At 44.0% G+C, this 15,196-nt stretch overlaps 1 protein-coding gene across 2 annotated transcripts in view; it reads right to left on the bottom strand.

Moving 5' to 3' along the window:
* smarca1 (SNF2 related chromatin remodeling ATPase 1) overlaps positions 1–15,196 on the bottom strand; it is a 102,669-nt gene that overhangs the window by 24,682 nt on the left and 62,791 nt on the right. For both annotated transcript variants that reach the window (XM_078547450.1, XM_078547449.1), the window contains exons 14-17: positions 12,838–12,990; positions 10,565–10,697; positions 3,368–3,516; positions 1,079–1,195 (exon numbers count right to left, since the gene is read on the bottom strand). In XM_078547450.1, the coding sequence (XP_078403576.1) occupies positions 1,079–1,195; positions 3,368–3,516; positions 10,565–10,697; positions 12,838–12,990 (552 nt within the window). The remainder of the gene's footprint in view (positions 1–1,078; positions 1,196–3,367; positions 3,517–10,564; positions 10,698–12,837; positions 12,991–15,196) is intronic.

The following is a 15,196-nucleotide window of genomic DNA, read 5'->3' as shown; positions in this document are numbered from 1 at the left end:
GAAGGACATCATCCCATTGAGATCCCTTCCATACACTGAATGCCTAAAGTTGCTGGGTAGGTATATATATGTAGCACTGCATGCTACATGAGGGTTTTCACGGCAATGTGAGAAGGAGCAGGAACTAGATTTAACGAGGCCAGAAGCTCCCAAAGATTCTGTTTAAAAGTTTATTAAAACAGGGTCCAACAGGAGCAAAATGGCTCTTGATACAGATATGAGGTCTAAAGAGAGGGAGTTTGCAGTAACGCCATCCCGTTCTGGGGTCACTGGCACTTGATTGGGTAGGTGAAGAAATCACCTGGTCTCCCTGGCTCCACCTCCCGTCCCCCAACATTCATTTAAGGGTTGGGCAGCCAAAATCCAGTTCGGCTTCTCCTCTGCCTGATATGAGATTTAAGGAAAAGATTTACAGGGCTATGAGGAAAAGTAGGGGATTGGGAATAATCGATAGCTCTACCATAGAGCCGACACAGGCACAATGAGTCAAATGACCCTGTTCTGTGCTGAAACATGCTATAATTCACATCAAATTATTTCAGGTACTGTCAATCCTGTTGCTAGTGAGCTTGTGCCCACATACCCCTAGCTCATTAATAAGTTAACAATCTGTCCGTTGAAGGAAGTATATTGTGGTAACTAGAACAGATATAAGATAGCTATTTGGAGCAAGTCTCAACACATCACTGTGTTAGTGAGTTCAACCATCTTAAATCACAATGTCACTTTTGTATTTATGCATATCTGACATCACTTTGCGAAAATGGCAGTATAACTGCATCCTTAGAGAGGTTACAAAATACTTAGTGCGAAAAATAGAAAGAAATCTTCTGCATTGGTAAGTCAGGAGGACTTTAATTATTCATCTAAACATGCTATACCAGGACTGTTTGATGCCAACACTATTTGCCTGAAATGGAAAGTTTTATTCTACAGCACTGACAACATCAAGGAATTAAAACTTATTTTAAAAAGTCACAGATTTAAAAGATAATCAATAATACTATCAGAATAAAAAAAAAGTGCACTATTGCAATTGAGCATTAAACGCAAAGCAAATAACACAGCCATACCATACCTTCTGTTTACCTCTGTAATCTTCACCTTCAAAACTATATAAACTTTCTGTTTCCATTGTAAACGATCGCAGGGAACTCTCACCAAGGTTTTGCAGACGTTCTTTCAGTTCAGCTGTCTGTAACAGAGAAAACAATTTTATTCACTAACATATTTTCAAGCTGCACTCTAATACTATCAATAGGGAAGGGTTCCAAGAAATGAAATATAATGACATTGAAAAGACAAAAACAAAACTAAATTTTAAAAAAAGAGCACTTCAGAGATTTAATCAGTATGGTCCAGAACTTCCATGGAGAGGGAATCACAGTCAGATTGCCGCTGCTCCTTTTCACTTACCCAGAGCAGGAGCTGCACCACCCTCCCAACTACCCACCCAACACCCTGATTACCCCCACTCCCCCACACTGTTGTCTTTCCTCCCAACTCCACACCCCTGACTACCCACCCAATTCCCCCACCCAGTTTCAAGGTCCCAGACAATTTGAGAAGATAGGAAAAAGGTAAGCGTGTAAAGGAAGTGGGTGAGGGGTTAGAGTAGTTGGGTTGGGGGGCCAGGGTGGGGTGGGGGTGTCACTGGTCGAGGGGGTTAGTGGTCAGGTGGCCAGTGGGGGGTTCAGATGATCAGGGGGAGTGGGGTTGGGTAGTCAGGGGGGAGTTGGGAGGAAAGACATCTGTGTGGGGGAGTGGGGGTAATCAGGGTGTTGGGTGGGGTAGTCGGGAGGGCAATCGGGGGTGGGAGTATAGTTGGAGGGTTCAGGAGGATAGTCAATGGGACGGGTGCAGTCAGTGGTCAGGGGAGTTAGTTGGGGTGGGGGGAGGACAGTGTGGGATCGGTGGGGGGATCAGTAGTACACTTACCCAGGAGTTAGAAGTGGTTTTAATTCTTCTAACTTTTCCCATGTAACTATTTTGCTAGAAGAGTTGGAACCATCCAAAGTCTCCGATTTAAGTTGGAATTTCGGATGGTTCCCAGTGCAGGGTAATTGCCCATCGAAAGTTTAAACTTTCCGGGTAAATCCCATGCATTTTTTGCATGGGGACTTCAAGGGGGTCCCCCCCAGCGCAACTTCTGGGGTACCTCTGGGGTATGAACCCCCCCCCTCAAAAAAAAAGAGGATCTGGGCCTATATGTAGTGCATTGCGTTAACAATCAAGTCAAGAGGCAAAAGAAATTTATAATGCCTAAAAACAAAATGTGGCTCCCTTGATGGTCTGAATAATTAAGCAGTGAACGATTTAGTCATGCAGACCAAGAAAAGCTCAAGCTTAATCCCTGGCCTGTGTTAACTGGGGCGGCAGCAGGGCACTACTATTAACTTCAGCGGCTGAATTTTCAGGTCAGCAGGCGGGCGTGAGCAGCGGGTCTGGGAGCGGCTGAGGAAAGGACCACCGACCGCGATTTCATTCTGGCTGGCCAATACACGGGCTAACCAGTGTGAAGCGCGCACTGAAATGCTCAGCACTGACAGGGTGGGGGCGGGAGGAGAGCGGGCACTGAGAGAGCTGCCTCAGGGAGCTGAACACTTCAAAAGTATTAAATAAAGATTTTAAAATCAGAACAAAAATGTCCAAGCATCACAAACAGTCACTTGAACATATACATTATAAAAATTCTGTCCATAGATTTCTATTTAGTTTTTTATTTAATAACGGAAACCTCATCCCACCCTTGGATCAGGTTTCATGAAAAATGCAAAGGCTGCCTGGCCAATTCTCCGGTCCGCCAACCATGAGGTTGGGTGGACCATGAAAAAACGGGGACAATTACAACTTTAATGGGCTTAATTGGCCTCTTGTCGGTGAGCGCACTTCCGACTTTTGTGCAAGCCCGCCAACTGAAATATCGTGCAAGTGCAGGATGACGGCGCGATGATCGCCCTATGTCATCATGCGCTATTTTACGCTCCAGCATGTCGGGCACGCACCCGCACGCCAATCTGAAAATGCTGCCCCAAAACTCCTTCGGTCGTCAGGGGAAAAAGCTCAACCAGGGTTCCTGCCCCTAATCACCAGCCAGCAACCCTTGCTGGAAAGCGTGTGTGGATGATGACAGAGCATCAGGTTCAGATGGAATCCTTCCATCCACAGGCAGATAATATGTCAACACTGTTTAATACTCAGCTGTCAGCAGTGCCCGTAATGGACCAAGCACTAATATTTCTCATCATTATGACCACAACATTCACATAGCAAAAAAAGTACATAGAACAAGTTTATTACTGTAGCTAACTGGTAGAACTTAAAGAGCAGGAAAACATCAACTCAAGAAACAATTTGGTATTCACACCTTCTTTTCTCCTCTCTCCAATATAGTGTCAATGTCTTCATCTGTTAACTCACTGTCTTTGGTGGCAAAGACGTGCGTTGCACCATGGCGAATCATTTGTAGCATTTCATCCTTGCCTAGTTTATTGGTCTGTTGGTCAATCAGCCTGCCTAAAAAAAATAAAGAAATGCCAAATGTCAAGAAGTGCTTTGAAACAGACTTGATGACTTTGAAAAGAACTCTACCAGTTGTCCGATTTATTACTACATTAAATAAGTAGCAACTGAAATAAATCAAGAATAAAAGCAAAACGAAAAGGATATTACTAGTAACTTCTGTATTCCTGGTACAAGCCAATTCATGATGATAATGACAACTATGTGAACATCTTTGCTAACTCACTAGACACATAATGCAGTCCAGAGAAACCGAGTGCGAGTTCATTTTGTTCTCCCTTCCTCCTCCCATTGGAAAATTTATCTTCCCTGATTGCAATGAGGATGCAGCAGTAGCTCTCCATTATCTCACCCAAAAAGCCATTCTCCATGTGCAAGTATCTCCAGACTTCATCTCCTACATCACCAAGAGGGCTGATCCAGTTCTCATATGATGGAACACAGTTTCAAGCAGGACTTACTGGATAGCATTCAGGGTGAGAATTCTGAATGTTTCCCCTAGTCTAGCTTAGGTTCTGTCTGGGGGAAAATGAGAAAGACCAATTGTGTCATCCCAATGGCTACCATGGCTGAGAGCAAAGAACTCAATACAGCTGTAGCATGGCTTGGTATCATAACCAAGCATAGTGTCATTCTTCTCTAGATCATCATGAAGCTAGCTTGTAGGTTGTATAAAGTGTTGGTATTGTACATAGAATCAGTGTAGGAGGTCATGCAGCCTGTCGAGTCTGCGCCAGCTTTTTCAAAGAGCAATCTAGTTAGTCCCACTCTTCGACTCTTTCTCCATATCTCAGCCATTTTTTTTCTCCTTAAAGTATTTATCAAATTCCATTTGGAGGGCTACTATCAAATCTTTGTCCTCTGGTTATTGACCCTCATTCAGAGGGCATTTTGTTTAAGAGTCAACCACATTGCTGTGGGTCTGGAGTCACATGTAGGCCAGAGCAGGTAAGGACAGCAGATTACCTTCCCTAAAGGGTATTAGTGAACCAGATGGTTTTTTATGACAATTGACAATGGTTTCGTGATTATCATTAGGCTTTTAATTCCAGATATTTATTGATTCAAATTTCACCATCTCCCGTGGCGGGATTCGAACCCAGGTCCCCAGAGCATTGCCCTGGGTCTCTGGAATACTAGTCCAGTGACAATACACATCAACTGCACTACCTCTATTCACCCTCTCTGTTAAAACTCAATCGAGTTAGTCAAACACAATTTGCTCTTAAGAAATTTGTGCTGGCCGTCCTTGATTAATCCATACCTGATCAAGTGAATGTTAATTTGCTCCTCAATTATTGGCCCAGATCTGCTGTTCTCTGGAGGGTTGTACCCCCTAAGATGTGTGGGGGGGACTCCCTTCGGAGGTCCCCAGGCAAGGACTGCACAGGAATTGCCTGGGAAGTTTCAAGTTCCGTTGGACAACTACCCTGCATCTGGAATCTGCCGAAACTCCAATTTAAAGTCGGAGACTTCAGATGGTTTGGACCCACTTAGCAGAATAGTTATCCAGAAGTTAAAAAGATTAAACCAGTTCTAACTCCTGGGTAACTATACTTATGAGCCCCCAATCCCTCAATGGACCCCATGACTACCTCCCCACCCCGACTACACCTCACCACCCGACTATCCCCCATACCCCCATGACCCCGACCACCCCAACCACCACCCGACTACCTCCTGAGCGCCTGACTACACGACCCACCCTCCCAGCTACCCTCCTGACACCCCTGCCCCCAACTAATCCCAACCCTGACTACTCTGACTCCCACCCAGTCACCCAACCCATCCTACCCACTTACCTTCTTTCCTGTCAAGTGCCTGGGACATTTAAACTTGCCAGTTTATGGCAGCTAGTGCCATAACAAGGTACTCCCCCTGACAATCCTGCAATTGCACTGAAGGCCTCCAGGAGCAGCTACGTTGCACATTTCTCAGCAGGGCCGAGTCAGAGGTCTAGGCGAGAAATCTGCAGCTCCAGACTAAGGTAAGTGAAAAAGAGTGGAGTGGCAATCCGACTGATTCGGCCCATTGGGCGGAATTGTCCCAGATTTGCACTAAGTGCGGTAGTGGGCAGATACAACATCGTTTTACCCTCCGGCCGCAATGGTGGCCTCTCACGCCGTTTCATCCTAAACCTGCCACATTAATTATACATTCCTGGGAAACACACCGTTTCCATGGCAATCGGGCCCTCATTCGCATGCTACACCATCATCTCGCCGCTTCATCACGCCGGGCACCATATTTAAAGTGCAGCCGCGAGCACACCTCTCGGTGCTTCCAGCCCGACTGCTGCACAGAAGACAGGATGGCCCCGAAAGGCAAAAAGACTGCAGCCCCCTGCTTAATTGACACGTCCATCAAGCACCTTTTGAATGTAGTGAGTCCGCCGTGATGTCCTCTACCCCTGCTGTGCCCACAGGAGGGGCAGCTGCAACACCAATACAGCAGGGGAGGTGGTGGCAGCAGTGGTCAGCGCCAATGCCCTGCAAAAGAGGACAGCCACCCACTGCCACAAGAGGATGAGCGGTCTCATCTGTTCCGCCAGAGTAACTCACTCTTCTCATCACTCTCAACTCACATACTCACAAGCCCACCATACATCCACAGGGATCTCAGACCTCAAGAGATAACACCACTAACCCCTTTCAACCTCATCCCCTCCTGACACCTCTTTCTCTCCCAGTCGATCCTAGGCCTTCCTCTCCCATCTCCCTCGGTACGTCTTCCTCTCCCATATACATCTGGATCTTCCTCTCCACCTTCAGCCATTGTGAGCAGACCCTCAACAGTGACCTTCCAACTTCTGTGGGCTGCTTTGCAGCTGAGCCATGACCATGAGTATCCACCCAGCATGCTATGGACATTCCTCCAGTGTGCCGTTGCTGTCGGGCTCCAGCATCTTCTGCCCCTCAGGTGCTCGCGATGTGAGCAAGGCCCTGGTGGTAAGTCCCAGCTTCTGCACGCCACACTTGTCAAGACGTGTTCTGCACCGGCATGCAATCATGCTGACGTGGGCAGATGATCCAGCAAGGGGTGGGGGAACATGATTCCGGCAGGCTGGCCTTATAATGATATGCAGATTTGTTACAATGAGGTTCCTGATGTCCAATGGCTGGGAAACGCGGCCCGCCATCGACGGGCTGAGCGCACGATCGCAAACTGGTTTCACGACGTTATGGAACCGATTTCTAGCCTTCTCGCCATATTGTCCGCCCACGCCGCTGAGCACGCCCAACGCCAGTGGACACAGAAAATTCCACCCATTGTTTTTAAACAATTCCCTATAACTGACTTTAAATTGACTGGCCTGTAAATGCTAGGGTTATCCGCCTCCCTTTTTTTCAACAAAGGTATAACGTTTGCAATCTTCTAGTTCTCTGGCACCCTGTAACTAAGAGGGATTGGAAGATTCTGGTGACATTTCCTCAATTTTTACTCTTAATTTCCTCAGCAAACTAGGATGCATTCCATCCGGACTGAGTGAATTATCCATTTTAAAGTACTGCCAGCCTTTCTGGTGCCTCCTCTTTATTTTTATCTCATCCAGTATCCCAGAAAACTCGTTGTTTACAGTAGCTTTGGCAAAGTCCTTTTCCTTGGTAAACACTGGTGCAAAATACTTAGTTAATGCCTCAGCCATTCTTCTGCCTCCACTAATAGATTTCCATTTGGGTCCCAAATCAGCCCCACCGCTCCTGACAACCCTTTTACTCTTCACATACCTACAGAAAGCCTTTGAATTCACTTTTACTTTAGCTGTCAATCTACTGTCACATGATGTGGCACTGTTAAGTGTAGTCAGGATCAACTATAATAAAGACAGACGTCTAATAAAATTGACTCTGGTGGCTGTGAAAACTGGTGCTATGGTGCCAAATGTCACAGGTAAGATTATATCAGATCTGTCAAAAGTAATGGAATTACGGTGGATGTCATATTAGGTGAAGCAATGAGCTTGTGACCTTAATAAATGAATTCTATTCCCTGCAGCCCTGTACGAGTACACAACTGTACTCAGACCACTAATTATATTGTGTACAGGGAATGGAATGGAGAATTGTGTGGACCTGGGTTCAAATATGGTTCGGGGAATAGCATTCCCATTTCTAGTTAAGTGCTTACTACCCCCAATTGAGCAGCAGTTTGCAATTCCACTCAGTGGACATGAATAGCTGGTATGGGAGGATGTAACAAGAATGCTCTTTTATGGTTGGGAATAAGGCACACTGCAGAACAGAAAGTTTATAACTCACTACACTATATTTTAATTGGGATTGCTTGATGCCAAAACTAGGTGTTCAAATGAAAAACAATTTCCCCAGGTCATGCAACATGTCTCGGTGAGCAAAAAGAAAAAGTTTGGGGGGAAAAAAAAGTACTATTTGGACATGAGCCATTCTTTCATAATTGTATACAGTATTCATAGATTTAATGTTAGGATTTGAAACAAGAACATTAAGCTTAAGAATTCCCTTTTCTCTGTAACTCGCATCCATGCTCCCCAGCACCAATCTTGCTAGTAATTTCAATCCTCTACAGTAGCCATACTTAAGGCCACGATGTTCTATCCACACAAAGCTTTGAAGTTCAAAATCCAGGCATTGTTACTGTACTTATTTAATGACAGTTACAGTAATATAAACATAATGAAATAAGAGGGAGGTCAGAGGATTTTCACATCATTAAAATTTGTGCCAGCTTGGTCCAGTTGGCAGCACTTTCAACCAGGAAACAGGAGGCTGTGTGTTCAATCCCTCCTCTAGGGCTTAAATTAGACTGGAACAGCTAAAAGAATTTCAGAATCAAAGAATGGCAAGGAGTTCTGCTGGTGTCCTGACCAACAATTTCCCATCAACTAATGCCACCAAAAGAATGATGAGCAACTCATCAATCTACTGGGTATTGTGGGTTCTTCACATGTAAAAAACGGCTCTCACATTTTCCAACAGAACAAGTCACCGTGAATCATGCCTTAAGAAGTGGTTTCTAAATGTTCCAAAAATTTTGCAAGTTGGGCCATTTCAACTACAACTCCTCTTTTGTAAAGTAAAACTTTGTGAAGTAAATATCTATAATAAATCAAACTGAACGAAGGCCTAGCACCAATTTTCTCTTGCATACGTGTGCAATTTGTTCTCTATTTTTCATTAGCACTGGTGGAGTCGAGTCAGATTTATTTGTATCATGACCCCGTTAATTTCCTGATGCAACTAGCTATGGGAGAGACCAAATCTGACAACGTGTACCAAAACTGCATGTAAGACTTAGGTTTTGCAGTGACAAACTACTATGATGATTGGTACAAGTGGGTCTCTCTTGGTATTTCTCAATGTGAGTTCAATGAACCGCTATTTTATAATAGGGATGTTCATGCCGTGTTGGAGATAACATCTGGGCTACTGTTTTATACTGGATAAGTCGTTACTGGATAAATTCACTGACCCAGAGAAGCTAAATAACGGCCTGGTTTTTCATTGAGTCGAGATGTCTCAAGAGCCCTTTAAAGATGGTAGATGGGACCTGATTCCGGGGTTCCCACCCCCATTTGCAGCAATTTTTGCTGCCATGGTATAAGGACACAGGCAGTGAGCCCGCACAGAGAACTCCTGCCCTTGCTGGCTCTATTGTGGCGGTGGGTAGCTCAAACCCACACCCCCCACTCCCCTGCAATTTTAGTGGAGTTGGGCCCCTTCAGTAAGTAGAAGTGGTTCATGGTCTCTCAAAGAGGCATGAAACAAGAAGGAAAGCCAGTCCCAAGTGGGGAAACAAAAAAACAAGCTACCTGCTGCTGGAATTCTTTCACTGACATGCTTTGAAAAATAAGAAAAAAATTGTTCTTATAATTTCAATAGATGCTGTATTGTAAGTTAGATGTGTTTTTATTGCAGTGACTGATTATAGGACTCTGTCATGCAAAGGTAAGATGACTATTACATTGACCAACATTGTGTAAGTGTTGAGATGCATTAGAGTGCTTTCTCCATAGGGAAAAATGCTCTCTTGCATTCAAAACTGAAGGAATAATATGAAGTTATTTAAATGCTTAGAGCGCTTTTAAATTGAAAAAGGTCTTCTGCAATTTTTAATGAAGAAAAAACACCTGCACCTTAACTGCTTTGATTGACAGGACATCTGGTGTAACTTAGAGAAAAAAACAATCTGGTTTCTCAGTTTCAATAGACTCCATTGTTTACATTTCTCAGGGTTTTGTCAGCTGAGCCCATTATGAACGCTTGATGGAGTTTCAAAAGCTCTAGGGCCACTTATCTCACCATGGGGCTGAGATCACATTTTGACTGACAGTTTTAAGAGGCTATTAAAGGATTATTTGTCTTTGAAGTGGTTGGTGAAATAGATGTATGTTTTTACAACAGATTGGCCAATTGAAGGAATTTAAGTTTTTTGAATGGATTTTAAGGATGAGAGTTTTTTTCAGTGTTAAGTGTGCTTGAAATTAGATTGTCAGAAGTTTACTTTTTTTCGCCTCCATTTATAAGACATGGTCTTTGGAGTCTGCTCATAGTGGATATTGGGTGAGTGGCTATGGAGGACACATAGGGAGCATGGGGGTATAATGGGGCATGGATGGAGTGTGGGGGTATCAGAGGGTATATGAGGGGAGCATGGAGGGCATATAGGATGGGTGCCAGTGTGAAGAGGGTGAGGGATGTGGGCCTGACATTCATCATTAAAACTGGACCGAAGTCCCAATAAAGATAGTAGTTCTAGCCTGCTAGCCTTGTCATCTGTCGCCTGTATTGCCAACTCAGGCCTACCTCTGGAGGATGCAGGCGTAACTTCATCCCATCCCTGCCTCCCTGAAATGAAAATATGGTGGTCAGGAGCCTTATTAAAAGGACACAGGCCTGTTGAGGCAGGAAGTTTTCAGACTCGACCTTCCCGTCTCGATGTTGAAAATCTGGCTCAATATTTCTAAGTGCACAAGAAAGTTATGTTGTGCCACACTTGGGAACATAGCAAATCTAACATGTTGGTGGGACTAATGAAACCTTCCTGGTCAAAGTTGCATTCATACCTTGCTGAATAACAATAGAATCAAGTCGCAGCTTCATCTCAGCCCTTTCGACAATCCGCTCTTCCACTGTGTTGTCGGTGAGGAGCCGAAACACACGAACTGTTTTCTTCTGGCCAATACGATGTGCACGGTCCTATTTATAAAGAAACATCACAGTGATTTTTTGAATGCTGTATGTATTGGTAAAAGGAGGTTTTGTGGCGCAGTGGTAGTGCTCCTGCCTCTGAGCCAAAAGCGCTGGGTTCAAGGACGGTGCGTTCATAACGTGGCCAAACTCGTTGAGTATCAACTTGTAAGTCCTTCCAACATATGTCAATGGCAGGTGGTGAGAGCGGGACAGATTCCTGGTCAGCCACGTGATGGAAAGAAAATGGAGCTGTTCAAAGCTCCAGGCAACAAAATGCATGTAAAAGTGTACGTTGCCACAGCACCTTGGGAGTCTTCGGGGTGCTGGTTGGCTCAGTTGGCTGGACGGCCAGTGTGCATCAGATTGGTGCCAAGACCACAGGGTTCGATCCCTGTTCTGGCTAGTGTGGATTTGGGACCTGCCTCCTTGCCCTGCCTGTGGTGAAGATTGTGGCACTATGGATTGGACTTGCCTTTGGGCAGAGAACTCAAGAAGAAGATGGATTGATAAAAACTTCAAAATGTATACAAAGTCTTTATAACCTCTCTTAAAGAAGTATACATAAAAGTTACAGCAGAACATTTTAAAACCAACTTCTTCAGCGACCCCAATAAGCAGCCAGGTCAATGAAAACAAAACCAGTTGCAGCTATAAAGATCAGGTTCAAGATTCAACTCCCAATTAGTGCTATTAGCCTGAGTAGTACTGGACATACTGCAAATAGTAGTCAGCACTCAACACTCTTAGGCTACCTGAGCAAAGGTCAGCCAGGGTTTCTGCACTTTATTGCGATGCAATGACTCGTCATCAGGTAGTATGCCTATGAGTGTCAAGTGAGGTCAGGGTCAGGTTCAGCTGTGGTATCCTACACAGCACGGCTTTCTCTCAACACCAACTACACACACGGCTACAGAGAGTGCCATAGAGGGCTAATATCTGAGGCACCATATTTCACGTAAACCATTAGCACCTTCAGGGAAGGAGGAAAGAAGAGGAAAGGAAAAGAGGAAGGAAACAATTTAAACAAACAGCAGAAATAGTGTAACTACACATAAATAATGGAGCTATGCTTATGTAATTCTCAAATCTCTTATGTAAATATCCAACTCCTTTGATTTTATGAATTGTAGGTCATCAAATTTCATTTATGACCCTAAATTTTCCACATTTACAACTTGGATAAGAGAGCCCAAAAATGACTAATTTGCCCAATTCATCATATAACTCACTATATGAAGGACCAGCCCCCTGTGTGAAATAAAGGCTGGGAAAAGAAATAGCTGTTGACAGTTCAGGAAACTTTGCAGAATCTCTGTCAGCTATTACACTGAAAATATATTTTAGAAAAAAGTTACACTTTCAGTAACATTTCTGACCCAGTGTTCCCTATAGAAATTTTAATCAATTACCTGTCCATTTGGATGCTGACAGGCCTGCTTTTAGTTGAAATAAAGTTCTTTTCGGAGAAAGAAAGGAGAAGAAGAGAAACACAGAAAAACAAAACGTAGAGAAAAGGAGGGAGCAAAAGGAGATGGCAAGCGTGTTAGCGATGGAGAAAGAAATAAAGGCATCTATAATGGTATCTAAACATACTATTCAAAAACGTTGCATTGCACTTTATGTATAATGAGCTACTTCAAAATGCAAAGATTGCAAATGCCTAGACATCAAGTAATTCAGCAGTCTAACATCAGCAGAAAAAAGAATTTGCATTTATATCGAGTTTTTCATGATGTCAGGACACCCCAAAGTGCCTTACGTCCAATTAAGAACTTTGAAAAGTAGTCATTGTTGTACGCAGCAGAATGCCAGAAACGGCAATGAGTTGAATGCTCAGATAATATGTTTTAGTGATGTTAGCTGAGGGACAAATATTGGCAAGACCTCCCCTGCTCTTCTTTGAATAGAGCCGTGGCATCATTAATGTCCGTCTATGAATATAGATGAGGCCTGATTTTAACATCTTAGCTGAAAGAAAGCACCTCCAACACACTCAGTACTAAAGTGGCAGTCTAGGTTACCTGTTCAAGTCCTGGAGTTGGGGCTTGAATCCAAAAACTTCTGACTCGAAGGTGAATATGCTACCTGAGCCGAGATGTATTACAATGACAGCCCCAACTTTTAAGGAAGATGCACCACTACCTACCATAGCTTGCAAGTCCACCTGTGGATTCCAATCTGAATCATACAAAATAACTACGTCTGCTGTTGCTAGGTTGATACCAAGGCCTCCAGCTCTGGTACTCAGCATGAATATGAACTTCGAACTGTTGAAAGCATTGAAGGAATCTATTGCCCGCTGTTTAAAACAAAGATAAAAACATATATCAATAAATACAACGGCAGGGCCCAGTGAGTTCAGCTCTTTCCAAACAACATGACACACACCAAAACATTCATTTGTTTTTTTTTCTCTCTCAGATGCTAATAGACCTATTATGTATTTTCAGAATTGTATTTTTCTGACATAATAATGAAGTTTGAAGTGACATTTCTGTCTAAAAAATATGTAGCAAAATTCTGAGTTTCTTAAGCTCTTAAAATATTTAGCACTGAAAAAAGTACAACAGAAAATGCTCAAAAACAAGAGGTTCATGAATACAACGTGGAAGAATTCCTACCCAAAAATGTTAACTGGTCATTTCTTTCTCAGATGCTGATTGGACTGTTGTGTACTTCCACAAATTTCTGGGGCAGGATTTTGCCCTTGGCGGACAGGGGGGCGGGCCCGATCGACTTGGCAGCAGGTGGGCAGCCGATCACCGCCGCCGAAATGGGTCCCGCCCCCATTTTACGTGGGCGGGCCAATTAAGGCCAGCGCTTCCTGTGTGGGCTGGGGGGGGGGGATTCTCCAGATGCCAGAGTGTGCACTTTTGCGCATGCGTGCGAAAGAGCGCACATCTCTCTGAGGCTAAGTGCTGCCTCAGGGAGAACGGTGAAAGGATTTGAAAGTTTTAAAATAGAAAAATTAAAAAATCATTAACAATTGGCCATTGACAGGTCGGCGGGCGGACAGCTGATCGCGCTCTGCCCCCGCCTTCCTGAATATTTAAATGGGGCGGGATGACGTCAGGGATTCTGCCCGACGCCATCCTGCATCATTTTCGCGCCGGCGAGCGGGCCCCGCTCCCAGCTCGCCAACAGAAAAATTCAGCCCCTGGTTTTATTCCAGATTTTCATCATTTGATTTTTCTTTTCATTTCTGAAGGGTTCAATTTTTTAAATTGCAAAGCATAATTGATGGTCGCTAACAAAATATCCTTATCTACTGGGGCTGAAGTAAAAATAATTAACAAATGATTAAACGGAGTAGTGGGAGTGAGTCAGTGGAAAATCCATGATAAGGATGAGTTTCTCCTAATGGGTGAAACAGTGATCATAATATTATCAGGTTTAGAATGGTTATCGAAAAGAACAAGGTACAATAATTCATAAAAATATATCTGGATTGGAATCAAAACTGGGTAATCAAAACATTAAATGAACAATGAGAGGTCTCCAAATAGGAGATGGTTCTAGCACAAAGTAGACACATTCCAATGAGGGGGAAAGGAAGTGCATCCAAAGTTAGACTAAATGAGGGCTAAATATGTGGGGGTCAAAATGAGATAGTAAAAGGCAGCTTCTGATGATTATAAAGCTCTTTACTCAGATGATAACCAATCTGAATATAGAAAGTACAGAGAGGATCCTAAAAAATGGAATACAAGGGGTAAAGAGAGAGTATGAGAATAGATTGGTGGCTAACATTAAGGGGAACCCAAAAATACTTTATATACACGTAAAGAGCAAAAAGGTAGTCAACGGAAGGATGGAGCCAATTAGGGACCAAAAATTAGTGGAGGCAGAGGACATGACTGAGGTACTAAAATGAGTCTTCACTAGAGAAGAGCATGACCTGAATTTCAAGTTCCCCTGCCACTGGGTTTTTTCGGAGGGGCGGTGGGGTGGGTGGGGTTGGGGGAGTGTGAAATAGGACGATTGATCTTCCTGCAGAGTTCACACCTGCCCCAACCTGCTTGCAGCCAATTCGAGCATGAATTGGCTACGGGACAGGCAGTGTCGGTGGGGCTGACTCTTTGAATGGCGGGATGGGAAACCCCACCATCCTGGCCTACATTGGCAATACAGAAGTAAAGGAGAAGGCAGTAGCGATGTTGGATAGAAAAAAAATAAATAAAGAGGATGTACTTAAATGGTTAGCAGCCCTCAAAGTAGAAAAGTCACCCAATCTCAATTCAGCAACTCCAATAAGCAGCCACGTGGATAAAAACATAAGCTGGTACGTAACCAGTTGGCTCATTGTCTGGCAGGGAAAACTCTAGAGGAGGCCACAGCTGCAGGTAAGGAACCTATTACAATGCTAGTAGGATCATGAGGTGGGGTCTGATTTTAGATTTCAGGTTAGCCTGGTGGGCTGGAAAGAAACACTCCTGCCCCACAAGGAGTGCTGTAAAGGCACTTGCCTTTTCCCCCCAAAGCAATCCTCACCTCCCCTTAGCTGC

This window comes from Cetorhinus maximus, chromosome 8 (genome assembly GCF_964194155.1).
Source record: "Cetorhinus maximus chromosome 8, sCetMax3.hap1.1, whole genome shotgun sequence".
Lineage (NCBI taxonomy): Eukaryota > Metazoa > Chordata > Chondrichthyes > Lamniformes > Cetorhinidae > Cetorhinus > Cetorhinus maximus.
Note: the sequence above shows the minus strand (reverse complement) of the source record. Positions and strands in the feature narration are given on the sequence as shown.